Source organism: Myotis brandtii, unplaced genomic scaffold (assembly GCF_000412655.1).
Source record: "Myotis brandtii unplaced genomic scaffold, ASM41265v1 scaffold479, whole genome shotgun sequence".
Classification (NCBI taxonomy): domain Eukaryota; kingdom Metazoa; phylum Chordata; class Mammalia; order Chiroptera; family Vespertilionidae; genus Myotis; species Myotis brandtii.
The window spans coordinates 286,539-302,199 of record NW_005368305.1 but is presented as its reverse complement, the minus strand read 5'-3'; the positions used below and the strand labels follow the sequence as shown (position 1 = coordinate 302,199).

At 37.9% G+C, this 15,661-nt stretch overlaps 1 protein-coding gene and 1 pseudogene across 4 annotated transcripts in view; one reads left to right on the top strand and one right to left on the bottom strand.

The window, feature by feature from the left end:
• SEC23A (Sec23 homolog A, COPII coat complex component) overlaps positions 1-15,661 on the top strand; it is a 57,602-nt gene that overhangs the window by 28,393 nt on the left and 13,548 nt on the right. For all 3 annotated transcript variants that reach the window (XM_005876012.2, XM_014547550.1, XM_014547549.1), the window contains 2 exons: positions 4,555-4,708; positions 12,583-12,660. In XM_005876012.2, the coding sequence (XP_005876074.1) occupies positions 4,555-4,708; positions 12,583-12,660 (232 nt within the window). The remainder of the gene's footprint in view (positions 1-4,554; positions 4,709-12,582; positions 12,661-15,661) is intronic.
• Positions 13,166-14,336, bottom strand: LOC102258739 (annotated as a pseudogene). Its single transcript, XR_001364019.1, has one exon. The product of XR_001364019.1 is annotated as a ras-related protein Rab-2B pseudogene (transcript).

Sequence of the window (15,661 nt, the reverse complement as noted above, 5' to 3'; positions counted from 1 at the left end):
CCTGCCCCCAATTGCCCCCTCCAATCGGGGGTAGGGCCCGCTGGCCAATTGCCCGCAGCCCCACCCCCAGCCAACCCGGCCTTGATCGTGCTGATCAGGGCGGGCTGGCTGGCCAACCTCCCACTGCAAAAGAAGCCATGAACAACGTAACAAGAGCCCACTGTATGGGAGAACATATTTGCCAATGATACATCTGATAAGGGTTTAATCTCCAAAATATATAGGGAACTCATACAGCTTAACAAAACAAAGACTTAACAAAACAAAGACAACTTAACAAAACAAAGACAAACAATCCAATTTAAAAATGGGCAAAGGACCTAAATAGACACTTCTCCAAAGTGGACATACAGAAAGCTAAGAGACATGAAAAAATGTTCAAAGTCACTAATCATCCAAGAGATGCAAATCAAAGGACAATGCGATATCATCTCACACCTGTCAGAATGGCTATTATCAACAAATCAACAAACGACAGGTGTTGGAGAGGTTGTGGAGAAAAGGGAATCCCAGTACATTGCTGGTGGAATATAGACTGGTGCAGCCATTATGGAAAACAGAATGGAGTTTCCTCAAAAAATTAAAAATGAAACCCGCATTTGACTCAGTGATCCCACTTCTAGGAATATATCCTAAGAAACCCGAAACACTCATCAGAAAGTATATATGTACCCCTATGTTCATAGCAGTGCAATTTACAATAGCTAAGATTAAAATCAGCCTAAGTGCCCATCAACAGATGAGTGGATAAAAAAACTATGGTATATTTACACAATGGAATACTAGGTGGCAATAAAAAAGAAAGAACTCTTACCATTTGCAATAGCATGGATGGACCTGGAGGGTATTATGCTAAGCGAAATAAACCAGTTAGAGAAAGGAAGCATCACATGATCTCACTCATGTGGAATCTAATGAACCAAATAAACTAATGAACAAAAATAGACCCAGAGACATAGAAGCCTGAACAGGCTGTCAAACTCAGGAAAAGCAGGGGAGGGTGGATGGGAAGAGATCAATCAATGAACTTGTATGCATATATGCATAACTCGTGGACACAGACAATGGCATGGTGATGACCTGGCTGGGATGGATGGGAGTGGGCTGGAAGAGGTTAATGGGAGAAAAAGGGGGACCTATATAATACTTTCAACAATAAAGATTAAAAAATATATAATAATAAAGTCATGCTTATATATATATAAAAAAAATCTAATTTTACACTTAAAGGAACTAGAAAGAGAACATACAAAGCCCAAAGTGAGTAGAAGAAAGGAAATAAAGTTCAGAGTAGAAATAAATGAAATAAAGTCTAAAAAGCAATGAAACGGTCAATGAAACCAAGAGCTGTTTCTTTGAAAAGATAAACAAGATTGACAAACCTTTAACCAGACTCATCAAGAAAAGAGAGGCTCAAATAAATAAAATCAGGAATGAAAGAGGAGAAGTAACAATTGACACTAAAGAAACTCAAAGGACTGTAAGAAAATATTATGAACAACTATATGCAAACAAAATTGGACAATGTGTGTGAAATGGGTAAATTCCTAGAAACACAGTCTTCTGAAACTGAATCTGGAAGAATCAGATAATCTGAATAGACAGAGCATAACTAGTGAAATTGAAGCAATAATAAAATCCAACAAACAAAAATCCTGGACCTGATGGCTTCAAAGGTAAATTTTACCAAATATTCAAAGAACTAACCCATCCTTCTCAAACTATTCCAAAAAATTCAAGAAGTGGAAACACAACCAAGGTCTTTTTATGAGGCCAGTATTATGCTAATTACAAAATCAGATATAGACATTACAAAGAAAGAAAATTATTGGCCAATATCCCTGATGAACATAGATGCTAAAATCCTCAAAAAAAATTAGTAAATCAGATCCAGCAATACATTAAAAAGATCATACACCATGCTTAAGTGGGTATGCAAGGTATGCAAGGTTGGTATAATATCCACAAATCAATATACTTGATACACCACATAAACAGAATGAAGGATAAAAACCACATGATCATATCAATAGATGCAGAAAAGGCATTTTATAAAATCTAGCACCCATTTATGATATAAACTCTCAGCGAAGTAGGAAAGGAGGGAACATACCTCAACATAATAAAGGCTATACACAAACCCACAGCCAACATCATACTCAGTGGGTAAAAACTACAAGCGTTTGCCTTAAGATCCAGAAGAAGACAGGGATGTCTACTTTCACCAATCTTATTCAACACTAGAGGCTCAGTGCACAAGATTCATGCACTGGGGGGGGGGGGCGGTTCCCTTAGCCTAGCCTGTGCCCTCTTGCAGTCCAGGGCTCCCTGCATTAAGCATCTGCTCCCTGGTGGTCAGTGCATATCATAGCGACTGCTCGTTCCGCTGTTCGGTCAATTTGCATATTACACTTTTATTATATAAGATAGTACTGGAAGTCCTAGCCACAGCAGTCAGACAAGAAATAAAAGGCATCCAAATTGAAAAGGTAGAAAACTCATTATTTGGAGATGACATGATACTGTATAAAGCCCTAAAGATTCCACTGAAAAACTACTAAAACTGCTAAATAACTTTAGTAAAATAGCAGGATGCAAAATAAATATCCGGAAATTAATTGCATTTATATACACCAAAGGGAAACTAAGAAAATAAACCTATTTACAAGTGCATTTAAAAAAAATTCCCTAGGAATAAATTTAACCAAGGATGTAAAAGACCTGTCCTTGGAAATTAAGACACAGAATAAAGAAATTGAATAATATAGAAATAAGTTGAAACATATAACATGTTTATGGATAGGAAGAATTAACATCATTAAAATGCCCATACTACCCAAAGCAATCTATAGATTCAGTGCAATTCATATCAAGTTATCAATGGCATATTTCACAGAACTGGAACAAGTATTCCAAAAATTTGGACCCAGAATAGCCACAGCAATCTTGAGGGGGAAAAAAACAAAACAAAACAAAGTTGGAGGAATCATGCCACCTAATATCAAACTATATTATAAGGCCGTAGTTATCAAAACAGCATGATACTGGCATTAAAACACGTATAAATCAGTGGAACAGAATAGAGAGCCCAGAAATAAACTGCCTTTATGGTCAATTAATATTTGACAAAGTAGGAAAGAACATATAATGGAGTAACTGTAGTCTGAATAAATGGTGTTTGGAAAATTGGATATAAACATGCAAAAACATGAAACTAGACCACCTTCTCACACCATACACAAGAATAACCTCAAAATGGATTAAAGACTTAAATGTTAGACTCAAAACCATAAAAATCCTAGAAATAAAAACATTGGCAGTAAAATCTTGGACATTTCTCATAGCGATATATTTTTTTTTGATGTAGCACTATCAGCAAGGGAAACAGGAAAAAAGTAAACAAATTCGACTAGATCAAACTAAAAAGTTTGCACAGCAAAGGAAATCATCAACAAAATGAAAAAACACCCCACTGATTGGGAGATCATATTCACCAATGATACATCTGATAAGGGTCCATAGCCAAAATTTATAACAAACTAATAGAACTTAACGCCAAAAAAAGCATACCGAAAATCCAGTAATGAATGGACAAAGGACCTGAATAGACACTTTTCCAAAGAGCACGTACAGGGCGATAGACATATGAAAAGATGCTCCATGTTACTAAATCATCAGAGAAATGCAAATTAAAGTACAATGAGATATCACCTCACAACTGTCAGAATGGCTGTCATCAATAAATCAATAAACAACAACTGTTGATGAGGATGTGAGACCCCTTGTGCACTGTTGGTAGGAATGCAGATTGGTGCAGCTATTGTAGAAAGCAGTAAGGAGTTACCTCAAAAAATTAAAAATGAAACTAATTGCCTTATGATCCAGCAATTCCACTTCTGGGAATATATCTGAAGACTCCTGAAACACAGATTCAAAAGAATATATATGCACTACTATATTTATTGCAGCATTATTTACAATGGCCAAGATTTAGAAGCAGCCCAAGTTCCCATCAGTAGATGAGTGGGTAAAAAAGCAGTGGTACATCTACACAATGGAATACTAGTTGTCTATAAAAAAGAAGGAAATCTTCCCTTTTGCAACAGCATGGATGGACCTGGATAGTATTATGCTAAGTGAAATAAGCCAGTCAGAGAAAGACAAATACTATATGATTTCTTTTATATGTGGAATCTAATGAATAAAATAAACTGACAAAGAAAATAGAAACAGACTCATAGATACAGAGAACAGACTGATGGCTGTCAGAGGGGTGGGGGTTCAGGTGCTGGGTGAAAAAGGTGAAGGGATGAAACAAACAAAAACACACACCACCTAGCCTGGCCGGTGTGGCTAAGTTGGTTGAGCGTCCTCCCATACACCAAAAGGTGGTGGGTTTGATTCTTGGTCAGGGGACATCTAGATAATATTGGAATTTTAAAATATTGTAGTAATTTTATGTACCTTTTAAATTTAAATATGTGTGAGAGCCCAACTGTGATATTGTGAATATAATAATTTAGCAGCATTTCTGTGCTTTCTTCTTGTCTTTAGCTGGGCAGATGCTCAAACTCAAATCCAAAGCATTGCTGCATCTTTTGACCAGGAGGCTGCTGCCATTCTTATGGCCAGGCTGGCAATATATAGAGCAGAAACAGAGGAAGGGCCAGATGTGCTTAGATGGCTAGACAGACAGCTCATTCGACTGGTATGTAGTGAACATTGTGCTTTTCTAAATCTGTATGTCTTTATCTGTAGTAAATATTTGTGGCTAATAATCTTTTTAAAAGTTTTTAACAGTGTAACTAAAAGACTGTATGAGGGTCTCCTGTTCAAGTTGCTGTAAAAGGCATATTAATGAACAGTAGAATTCACTTACCTCTTCCAATAACTAAAATGCCTTTCTTCCTTAAAATGAAAGTTACAATTATGGAACATCTTATTTTTATTTTGGTTGATACCACATTATTTTAAGATATAATACTAATTTACTATAACTGTTTTTACTGCTTTTTTGCATACTTTTCTTCATTGCTATGGTTTTAGTTTTCTATTTTCATTTTAATGGAAATTTTTAAGAGAACTTAATTGGTGTATAAAAATTATATATTATATAACTAATTATAGAAAAATATAGATGTCTTGATTATCTGGACCTAGATCACCAAAGTGTGTGTTAGTAAAGTTATTGATAATGATGGGTTTTTAACATGTCAGGAACCTATTGCTTACATTATGACCTAGAGTTTAATTAAGTTCTTTTCCTAATGTTCCATTGTTACTCAACAGACTTTGGCCTATTATTTCCTTCTCAAACACCCTGGTGAGAACTCTCTGCTAAGCTCTCTGATTTCTATTTGTAAGGAGGCTTTTGTGCTCTTTGTCTCAGCTTTTCATGTAGTTGAAAAAACATTCTTGAGTGAACTAATCTTGGTTTAATAAAGTTAGCCATTTTTGTGGCATCATTTGGAACTTTTTCCCCATTTCATTTCAAAGTGTTTGTATACTAGTACCTTTGTGTGAAGAATGCAGTATTATGACAACATCAGCATGTCCTTTTTTTTTCTAGTTGGATATATTTTATTTTTATTTGGAAAGCAAAGGCTTTTCCGAGAACTCTAGCAGAGACTTCTACTTACATCTCATTAGCTATGACTATTTCACATGATCACAGGGATTCTATAGGGAAAAAAAGGCTTTATGTGGATTTAATATTTATAGTTGGTACTAAGATATGCCATGAAATATAAGTCATTTGAAACATTTATTAGCACAATAATTCTTTCTTTTGAAAATCTTTAAATATACATATTTAAAGTGCATAATTTGATAAGTTCTGATACATATGTGTATGTACTCATGAAAACATCACCACAGTCAAGATAATAAACATAGCTATCATAACCCAAAGTTTCTCCTGTCACTACATAATCCCTCTCCCTTTGTACTTAAAAATAGCATGTCCTTTTTTTAACAAGAGACAAAACCTCTCATAGATCATACATCATCAGTACAAAAGCCAACACAATTCTTCCAAGACAGACCTTTTCAGATAGGAAGATAAAACATTCAGTATATTTTTACCTTTGCTTATTTATGGCAGCAGTAAAGTTTTCTTGAATTTGACTATTATTTAGTTATTTGACATGAAATTGGTGAAACCTGTTGATTCATTAACCTGAATAGAGAAGCTGTTATTTTTCAGCTAATTACACACACCTCTCAGCATCATGTAACGTGTTATCAGTGTGTTTACTTATTATATTGTTTTAACATTATGTTGTTTCAGTTTCTCAGATTGCATCTTGTCCCAGCATTTTACTTATGGTAATTTTACATGTCAGCATTATTAGATTCTCACCAATTGTGTGACTTTTCCTTGTCTGGGTAATAAGCTATGCTCTGAAATAGTTTGTTTCCTAAGCCTTTTGACTGAATGTGACTTTAGCAAACACTTGATTGATTTGAGGTTCTAAAAGTTGTTTAAGGAATCAGCACCTTTATTTGTCAAATGACTGTGATTCATAGTAAAGTGCTTTTTCCCTTTTGCTGGAGCTATTACTGCCTTTGTAGGTTATAAGTTATGACATAAAATTGAATAGTACAACTTGGGTTATCAGTTTATGCAAAAACCCACTGATAAGCAGTTTTCATTGTGAAGATGGACTTTTTTTGTGTCCCTTCTTGCATAAGTTAGTGAAATGACTCAGAAAGATTATAATTCTTCAGAATTCTCTGTAGGATTATGTCTAGAATCTTTCTCTACTGTCTCATACCTCAGGTTCAAAAATTGCCATATTGGCCTTGGTGGGTGTGGCTCCGTTGGTTGGGTGTCATCTTGTGCACTGAAAGGTTGTTGCTTCAGTTCCCAGTCAGCGCACATGCCTGGGTTGCTGGCTCAATCCCCAGTATGGGGCGTGCAGGAGGTGGCCCATCAATGTCCACTTTTACTTGGATATTTGTCTCTCTCCCTCTTCTTTCCTCTCTCTCTAAAAGTCAATTTAAAAAATTACTCTTTGCCCAGCCAGCATGGCTCAGTAGTTGGGCATCAAACTATGAACCAGGAGGTCACGGTTCAGTTTCCAGTCAGGGCATATGCCTGAGTTGTGCGCTTGTTTCCCAGTATGGGGTGTTTAGGAGGCAGCCGATCAGTGATTCTCCCTCATCATTGATGTTTCTATCTCTCTGTTTCTCTCCCTTCCTCTCTGAAATCAATAAAATATATATTAAAAAGTTGCCCTATTATTTGACATGCTTGTAAAACACAAACACTAATCTATACTAATAAAAGGGTAATATGCTAATTAGACCTGGCATCTTCCGGATGTCCTTCCGGACAAAGCCCTGGTGGCGGGGGCTGAGGTAGAGGTGGTTAGGGGTAATCAGGCTGGCAGGGAAGAGCAGTTAGGGGCAATCAGGCCTGCAGGGGAGGGCAGTTAGGGGGTGATCAGGCCAGCAGGCAGGCGAGCAGTTAGGAACCAGTGGTCCCGGAGTCAGACATCCTCTGAATGATTCCTGGATTGGAGAGGGTGCAGACCAGGATGAAGGACCCCCCGTTCTCCCCACCACCCCGTACACAAATTTCATGCACCAGGGCACTAGTAAAATATAAAACAGAATGGCCTTGTAAATAACTAAATGAGTCAGTTATAAAAAACACAAAATTACAAAACCCTGACTATATAATTCACTTCTAATCTACACATTCTGTAGTTTGTATCAGTCACAACAGCAGCAAGGCTGTTGTGACTAGAGGACAGGTGAGTCATGGCACAATGAAAAATGTACCCAGATCTTCTGTCACAACAGTATAACTTGTCTGTTCTATAACTCAGTTGGCAGCTGTGTGTAAGAGGAAGTTGGTGGAGGGAATTTGAGAGGGAGAGGCTGATGTCAGACTGCTCCTCTGCTTTCTGTGCAAACAACTTTCACCAGTTATCTGTTGTCTCCCTGTGTCAAATACAGAGAAAGGAGTTATCCAGATGAACATAGTCTTACTGCATACTGCCACATGGGAATGAAATATCTATACTAATAAAAGGGTAATATGCTAATTAGACTGGATAGACTGGACATCATTCTGGGTGTCCTTCCTGACAAAGCCGGGGCCCGGGTGGTGCCGCCCGGGGTCCTGGGTTCCTGCCCAGGCGAAGCTGCCCAGGGTCCCAGGTGCTGGCCTGGGTGAAGCTGCCTGGGGTCCCAGGTACCGGCCCAAGCAAATGGATTCTGGGTGCCTGCAGCCAGCCAAAGGGAGGGAAGCCCTGGTCCTGGTTGCCTGCAGCCGGCTGGAGGAGAGAAGCCCGGGTCCTAGTTGCCTGCGGCCGGCCGGAGGAGGGAAGCCTGGGTCCCGGGTGTGGGGGCCGAGGCAGAGGTGGTTAGGGGCTATCAGGCAGGCAGGCGAGCAGTTAGGGGCCATCAGGCAGGCAGGCGAGTGGTTAGGGATGATCAGGCAGGCAGGCAGAGGGGTTAGGGGAGATCAGGTAGGCAGGCAGAGACGGTTAGGAGCAATGAGGTAGGCAGGTGAGTGGTTAGGGGCGGTCAGGCAGGAATAGTGGTTAGGGGCAATCAGGCAGGCAAGCAGGTGAGCGGTTAGGAGCCAGCAGTTCCAGATTGCGAGAAGGATGTCCGACTGCTGGTTTAGGCCCAATCCCTAGGTGTCCCAGATTGCGAGAGGGTGCAGGCCGGGCTGAGAGACCTTCCTCCCCCTGCCCGAATTTTGTGCACTGGGCCTCTACTCTATAAATAAATTGGAAACTGTCCATCACTGTGGCTGGCATGCTATGGTGTGAAAAGTTTAAAAAAATAATTAAAAAAAAATCATAAAACGCTTAGTGACTAAGAACCCCTTATATATGATAAAAGTGGTGACAATATGATCTTTACATTTTTTTCTTTAGTTGATTGAATCAAATTTAGTGTACAATTGAAGTGAAGCTTAAGGTGATGACAAATGAACCTCAGTTACAGAAACTATTCTAAGTAGCTAATATAGTGTAGCCTCATTTTTTGTACTGAATCCATGCTGTTTAATTTTCAGCTATAACAGTGATAGCTACACAAATAGAGAAAGGGTTAATATTTTTCTAGTGAAAAATCTATGAAATTATACTAACAAACTTCTTTGCCTTAATTTGGCATAGTGAATATAGTTTTTTTCTTAATTATTTGGAGTAATGTTAATTAAAAATAAACATCTATTTAAAAACTATTTTTAGATAGTGGGCATTATATGGCCAAGTTGGTGCTGGTACCACATTTGCTTCTGACATTTTTAATACAGGGTGTTCCCCCAAAATGTATATACACTTTGAATAATTATTAATTCCAATGGGTTAAATCTGAAAAGAAACATCAATTGAGCTATCAGCTGATAAGTGTGTATACATTTTGGGGGGACACCCTACATACACTCTTGCTCCCCTTGGTCAGCATCACTTAAGGTACTGGCATCAACACATGATTTGCCACCTCCATTCTCAGTCTCTTGTTGATCACTTTGTGTACAGCTTCATGGATCTGTTTCTTACCTTTTCTATTGAATGACATTCTCTTACAATTCAAAATCAATATTTGATTTTTTTTCATCATTAACCTTTAGTTTACCCACTAACCACTAATTGTGTTCTCCCTTTAGCTGTGCTGCTAGTCCAATGGAAAAACACTTTATCTGATTAGTCTTGGCCCAGGAAATTTCTCTTGTTTAAGACACTTGGGGCTTTCCTTGAAAATTTTACCCAAGCCAGGTTTTTTCTTGCTATACCAGTGAGACCAAGCCCTTTTTAAAGATGACCACTTTTGCCCTAGCCGGTTTGGCTCAGTGGATAGAGCGTCAGCCTGCGGACTCAAGGGTCCCAGGTTCGATTCCAGTCAAGGGCATGTACCTGGGTTGCGGGCACATCCCCAGTAGGGAGTGTGCAGGAGGCAGCTGATCAGTGTTTCTCTCTCATCGATGTTTCTAACTCTATCCCTCTCCCTTTCTCTCTGTAAAAAAATCAATAAAATATATATTAAAAAAAAAGATGACTACTTTTGTCATTATCATTTTCTTATGGAATTTAGGCTTTGACCTATTTTTTTTAATGTGACTGCCTTGATGCATAAATAATACTGAATTAAGGATAGGACAAGCCTTCTTGCAAGTGTTATTTTTCTCAAGAACACTATTGTCGTTGCTTTATCTGCTCAATCATATTACTTCTGAATAATTCAAACAGTGGATCTTTGATATACCTTCTTTATGCTTCAATCTCTTTTTTCTCATATGATTAGTGGTTTGGTTGGGTTGTAAATAAGGCTGACTCCTCATGGTAAGTGAATACTAGGGCATTTGACTAGTGTTCAGAATTTATTTTTAAGAAGTAGCCCAAAAATTAGAAATTCATGTTTGTGTATGTTATACAAAGTTTACATTGTTATCTGTGGTAAAGTACAGACAATATCATTTGTTATATGTATGATAGAATGTGAAAATTTTCATTTGTAAGAGCTCTTACAAATCAGTTAGGTTTAGGCAAAAAATGAGCAAAGATCATGAACTAAGAATTAGCAAAAGAAGAAATGTGAAGTGACTAGTAAATAAGAAAAACTTACCAAATCTTACTTATAATCAAAGTTCTAAAATAGAATAAGACAAAAATTATCATCTGTCAAACTGATAAGAATTAGAATAGCTTGTAGGTGTATGAATCTGTACAACTTTTGTAAATATCTGTATAACCTTATATAAAGAAGGCTGCTGGTGCCCTAGCCGGTTTGACTCAGTGGATAAAGTGTCAGCCCACAGACTAAAGAGTCCCGGTTGCATGCTCGATCCCTGGCCCTGATCAGGGCTTATGCAGGAGGCAACCAATTGATGTGTCTCTGACATCATGTTTCTCTGTCTCTTCCACTCTCTCTAAAAATCAATGGAAAAATATCCTCTGGTGAGGATTAACAAAAAAGAACAGCAACAAAAAAAGAAGGCAGTTGGTGACTTATATCAAAGACTTAAAAACTACCTTTTATCTGAAATTCTACTTCTAGGAATTTATATCTTTCTAAAGATATAACAGAACAAATGTAAATGCTAATGATGAATGATTGGTTAAAATAGTTATATTATATCGATGTCAGTATCAGTATAGTGGAATGCTAGTGAGCCATTAAAAATGAAGTAATAGAGTATTTAATGACATGAAAAAATGTTCATAATAAAAGCAAAAATTTTGGACATAGTTATTAGATACATCCCATCCTGGAAATTGTCCTTTTGGACATCCTCAGTTACCCAAGCATAAAAGTTAATAATCTTTTCATTACCCTCACTATCCATAATATCAGATTTGCCTAATGTTTTAATAGACTCCTAGGTACAATAGAAAATATATATATTTAATATAATGTGATTTGTAGTTCTGAATAATGCCTGACATATTGGCTTTTTCACATCTTTTCAAGGTATTAGATATTCTAGGTCAGCACTATCCAAGAGATAGGTGGTGGAAATACCTATAGTTTGCACTGTTTATATGGAACTATTACACATATGTGGCTATTGAGCTCTTCCAATGTAGAGGTGGGCAAAAGTGGGTTTATAGTTGTGAATATACAAAACAGTATATCCTTGTATTTGTTATTAATTATTGTTATTTATTTGTATTACAACTATAAACCTACTCTTGCCTACCTCTGTATGGCTAGTGCAACTGAGGAACTGGATTTTTAAAAATTTTTAATTACTTTAACTTACCACATATAGCTAGTGGCTATCATATTGGACAGTGAAGATTATTATCTTAATCTATAAGTTTCACCAGTGAAGTATAATTAGGAAACATTGAAGACTGCCAAACTCTTATTCCCAGATAGCAAGATTTGTTTTTTAAGGATTGGCTCTACAACTATAGCATTCCTATCCTTTGGATAACAGTAGGTCTGAAGTGATTTTTCATGGAAGCCAAAAATGTGATAAAATTAATTATGCCTTTTTATATGCTCTACTAGAGGCCTGATGCATGAAAATTCGTGCAAGAGTAGGCCTTCCTTCCCCCGGCTGCTGGCACTGGCTTCCCTCTGGCACCCAGGACCTGGGCTGGCTTCCCCCAGGCTGCCTGAAGGCACCCGGGAACTGGATTGACTTCCCTCCAGCCCTGGCTTCGTCAGGAAGGATGTCTGGAATGACATCCAGTCTAATTAGCATATTACCCTTTTATTATTATAGATAAGGCATAGATAAACACATAAATGATATAGTAGTTCTGAAATTCAAATATATTTCTTTGGTTGTAATAAGTCTTTTAGTAAGTCTATAAGCAATATTCCAATTTTAGCCTATATCAAATATCTGCCTCCTAAAGGATAATAGATTTTTATTTTTTATTTATTTATTTTTTTAATTATTATTATTTTTTAAATCTTTAAATTCTTTATTAGTTAAGGAATTACAAATGTGTCCTCATTCCCACCCATTAACCCCCCCACTCATGCTCTCATCCCCCTGTTGTCCATGTCCAGGATAATAGCTTTTTAAAATAGAATATGTATAGGCCACAGTCTTAATTCTATGCCAGGAATTATATTACTAACATGTCTTATTTGATTTAGTGTCAGAAATTTGGAGAGTATCACAAAGATGATCCAAGTTCCTTCAGATTTTCAGAAACTTTCTCCCTTTATCCACAGGTGAGTAGATAAAAGGTCTGTGTTCTTTGTGTTGATAATAGTGTTGGGTCTCACTTTCCTTATTGACTTTTATTTCTCAACTTACAAAGCCTATTTATTGTTTTGGGATAGCTAAGAAATTAATATTATGCTGTGAGTTGTCAGTGAAAAAAGTATATAGTATTTTTATGTTGCCCTTGCAAATAGTCATTTATTTGTGGTGAATAGAAATCTCCATAAGAACCCTATTATGGAATAGAATTAGAGGTAGATCAGATTAGTTTTCCCTCTGATATAAGGGGTCTAATTACAGTGGTACCAAAAGAACTTCACCTGAAGTGGTTCGACCAATCAACTAGTCTTACAGCATGGTATCAGCACCCAAGAACAGTTTTATGGAGATATACCAGATAAATAGAAAAGAAGCTAATTTGATTTATCTTACAGAAGCTTTTCATTTGGGCAGTGGAATCTATCCCTCTATCATTTTGATAGATATTTTTAAAATCTATGTTATTTATATGAGTAACAGGTAACATTTATTCAACAAAGTACTATGTGCAAGGAACTTTAGGAGAATAAAGATGACTGATGTGGATCCCATTTTTTTTAATACTTCTAAAATAATTTATTTTTTCATTGCCATGACAATCAACTTTGATACTAACATTTTAGTAATTAAAGTAGGAGTATAAGAAGAGCCCTAATCTATAAGGAATGCTCACGTCCCCGAAGAAGGGACAGGTCAGTAAGGGCCCAAATTTTCCCCGGTCTTTAAGTGGAAAGGCAAAACATCACACCTTGAAAAGAGGCTTTACTCAGCCAAAGTTAATAAGACCTCTTTAAGCCTATTGATCTGAAGCTGTTCCAGGAAGGAAAAAAAAGCGTCCAGGCCAGACATTCAGCAGCAGCCAGAGTTGGACTCTATGTCACCAGAGTTCTGCTGGGAGGCAATGGGTGCCACTGATGTTGAAATACATTGTTGAGGACCGATCTTGATGCCATTTGCCTCATTGTGGACATCAAATAAACCCTGCTGGATCTTCCTATATATTTCTTTGGCTGTGTTAATGAAGGCCTCTTCAACATTGCAGGCTGTTTTGGCTGAAGTTTCCATGAATATAAGTCCATGCTCCGTAAAGGACCTAAGTCCACGCTCCCGAGCAAAAGCCTCTCCTTCTTCTTTCTTCACATCCCTGTGGGACTCTAAGTCACTCTTATTCCCAATCAGCATGATAACCATGTTGGAACTAGAGTGCTGCCGGGCATCCTCTAACCATGAGGTCAGGTGGTTGAAGTTTTCATGCCTTGTGATGTCGTACACCAGCAGTATTCCAGCTGCTCCCCTGTAGTAGGAATGGGTGATAGAACGGAAAGTTTCTTGCCCAACTGTATCCCAGATTTGCAGTTTGATTTGTTTCCCATCAATGTTGACCATACGGGCCCCAAACTCCACACCTATGGTGAGGTTGTGGACAGGCTGGAACCGCTTGTCCGTAAACTGCAGGAGGAGACATGACTTCCCCACACCTCAAAGAGGAGGATGCACATTCTAGCCTTCATGTGGCCGGGAACAGTCGTGGATCTCATTTTTAAGGAGCTTTCAATCTGAAGGGTGAGATCACAGAACTGAAAATGAGAAATGGTATGAGAGATATATAGAATTTAAAGGAAACTGGAAGGAATCCTTCCAAATGGGTGGTTAGTTACATATTTCTGTTTTTTGTTATTTTTAAATCCTCACCCGAGGATATTTTTCCATTGGTTTTCAGAGAGAGTGAAAAAGAGAGGGATATGTGAGAGAAACACATCGATTGGTTGCCTCCTGCATTGTGCCCTGACCAGGGTCTAGGCCGGGGAGGAGCCTGCAACTGAGGTATGTGCCCCTGACCGGAATGGAACCCAGGACTCTTTGGTCTGCAGGCTGATGCTCTATCCACTGAGCCAAACCAGCTAGGGCAGTTAGATATTTATAGAAGAGGTGGCTTTTTAGCTCAGCCTGGAATGATGATTAATATCAATAAGTAGAAATTCAAATTTTTGCTCATGAAATCTTTGTTTAAAGCCTCAACTTTTCAGAGCTCCTCTTACATTGTTTGGAAAATGTTTTATTGATTTGTAACATAGAAACTCCATGTTTACAGGGGGAGACTTCCCTAAATTTCTGGTGAAGTTTTAAAGAACTGGGAAAAGGCAGAGTCCACTTGTCTTAAGGCAGGCAAAAACCCTTGCTGTGTTGGGAATTCTCAGGCCTCATCTTCATAGCAGAAACTAATGGAAAAGGAAATGAAAGTATTAGCTTAAGCATTTGACTGAATTCTCCACACTTTCTTTGCTTTCTTTTCTCTCCCTACTTTACACCTTCTCTTTAGGCTTTTAGATTCTGAGAAGTCTGGGTATCCCATCTTTTCCCCTCTGGGGGAAATATAGACCAGAAAACCCAGAAAGACTTTTCTACTTTGGGTTTTCAAAGCTGATGATCTTCTGAAAGGTGACATAGACTAAATTTAATGGAGGTCTTCATCTTCAAAATATTTAACTCCAAATTTACCATTTACTCATTCCTCTGAATAAACAGGAGTGGCTGAAATGGTAAGGGATGAGAGAACTGCTCAGTACATTAGGAAAAGGAATGAGAATTTCAGTGAGTGGCCTGTGTTGGGAGAGAGAAATGTGGAGTGAGTTTTTTTCAGGAGCAACATGTAGACCTGAGGGCTGAAGGAAGGTGAGAGAAGTAACTGAAAGACAAATGGGTGGGAGTACTTTGGAACTGATCCTATTGATTGTATCAAAGACCTTTGATTGTGTCAGAGGACAGTGGAGCTCCTTCATTCAGGTTTAACTCTCCCCCTTTCTGATATTTTTCATATGAGGAGTGGAAAGGGAAAGAATAAATGAAACACTGTAGGGAATGTTACCTAGAGATAAGGAAGACCTTAAATATTAAGAAACAAGTGGGTGTATGTAAGTCTTTTTAAAAACCAGTGCAGATCCTTTCCAGTGCAATTTGTGGGAGTTACAC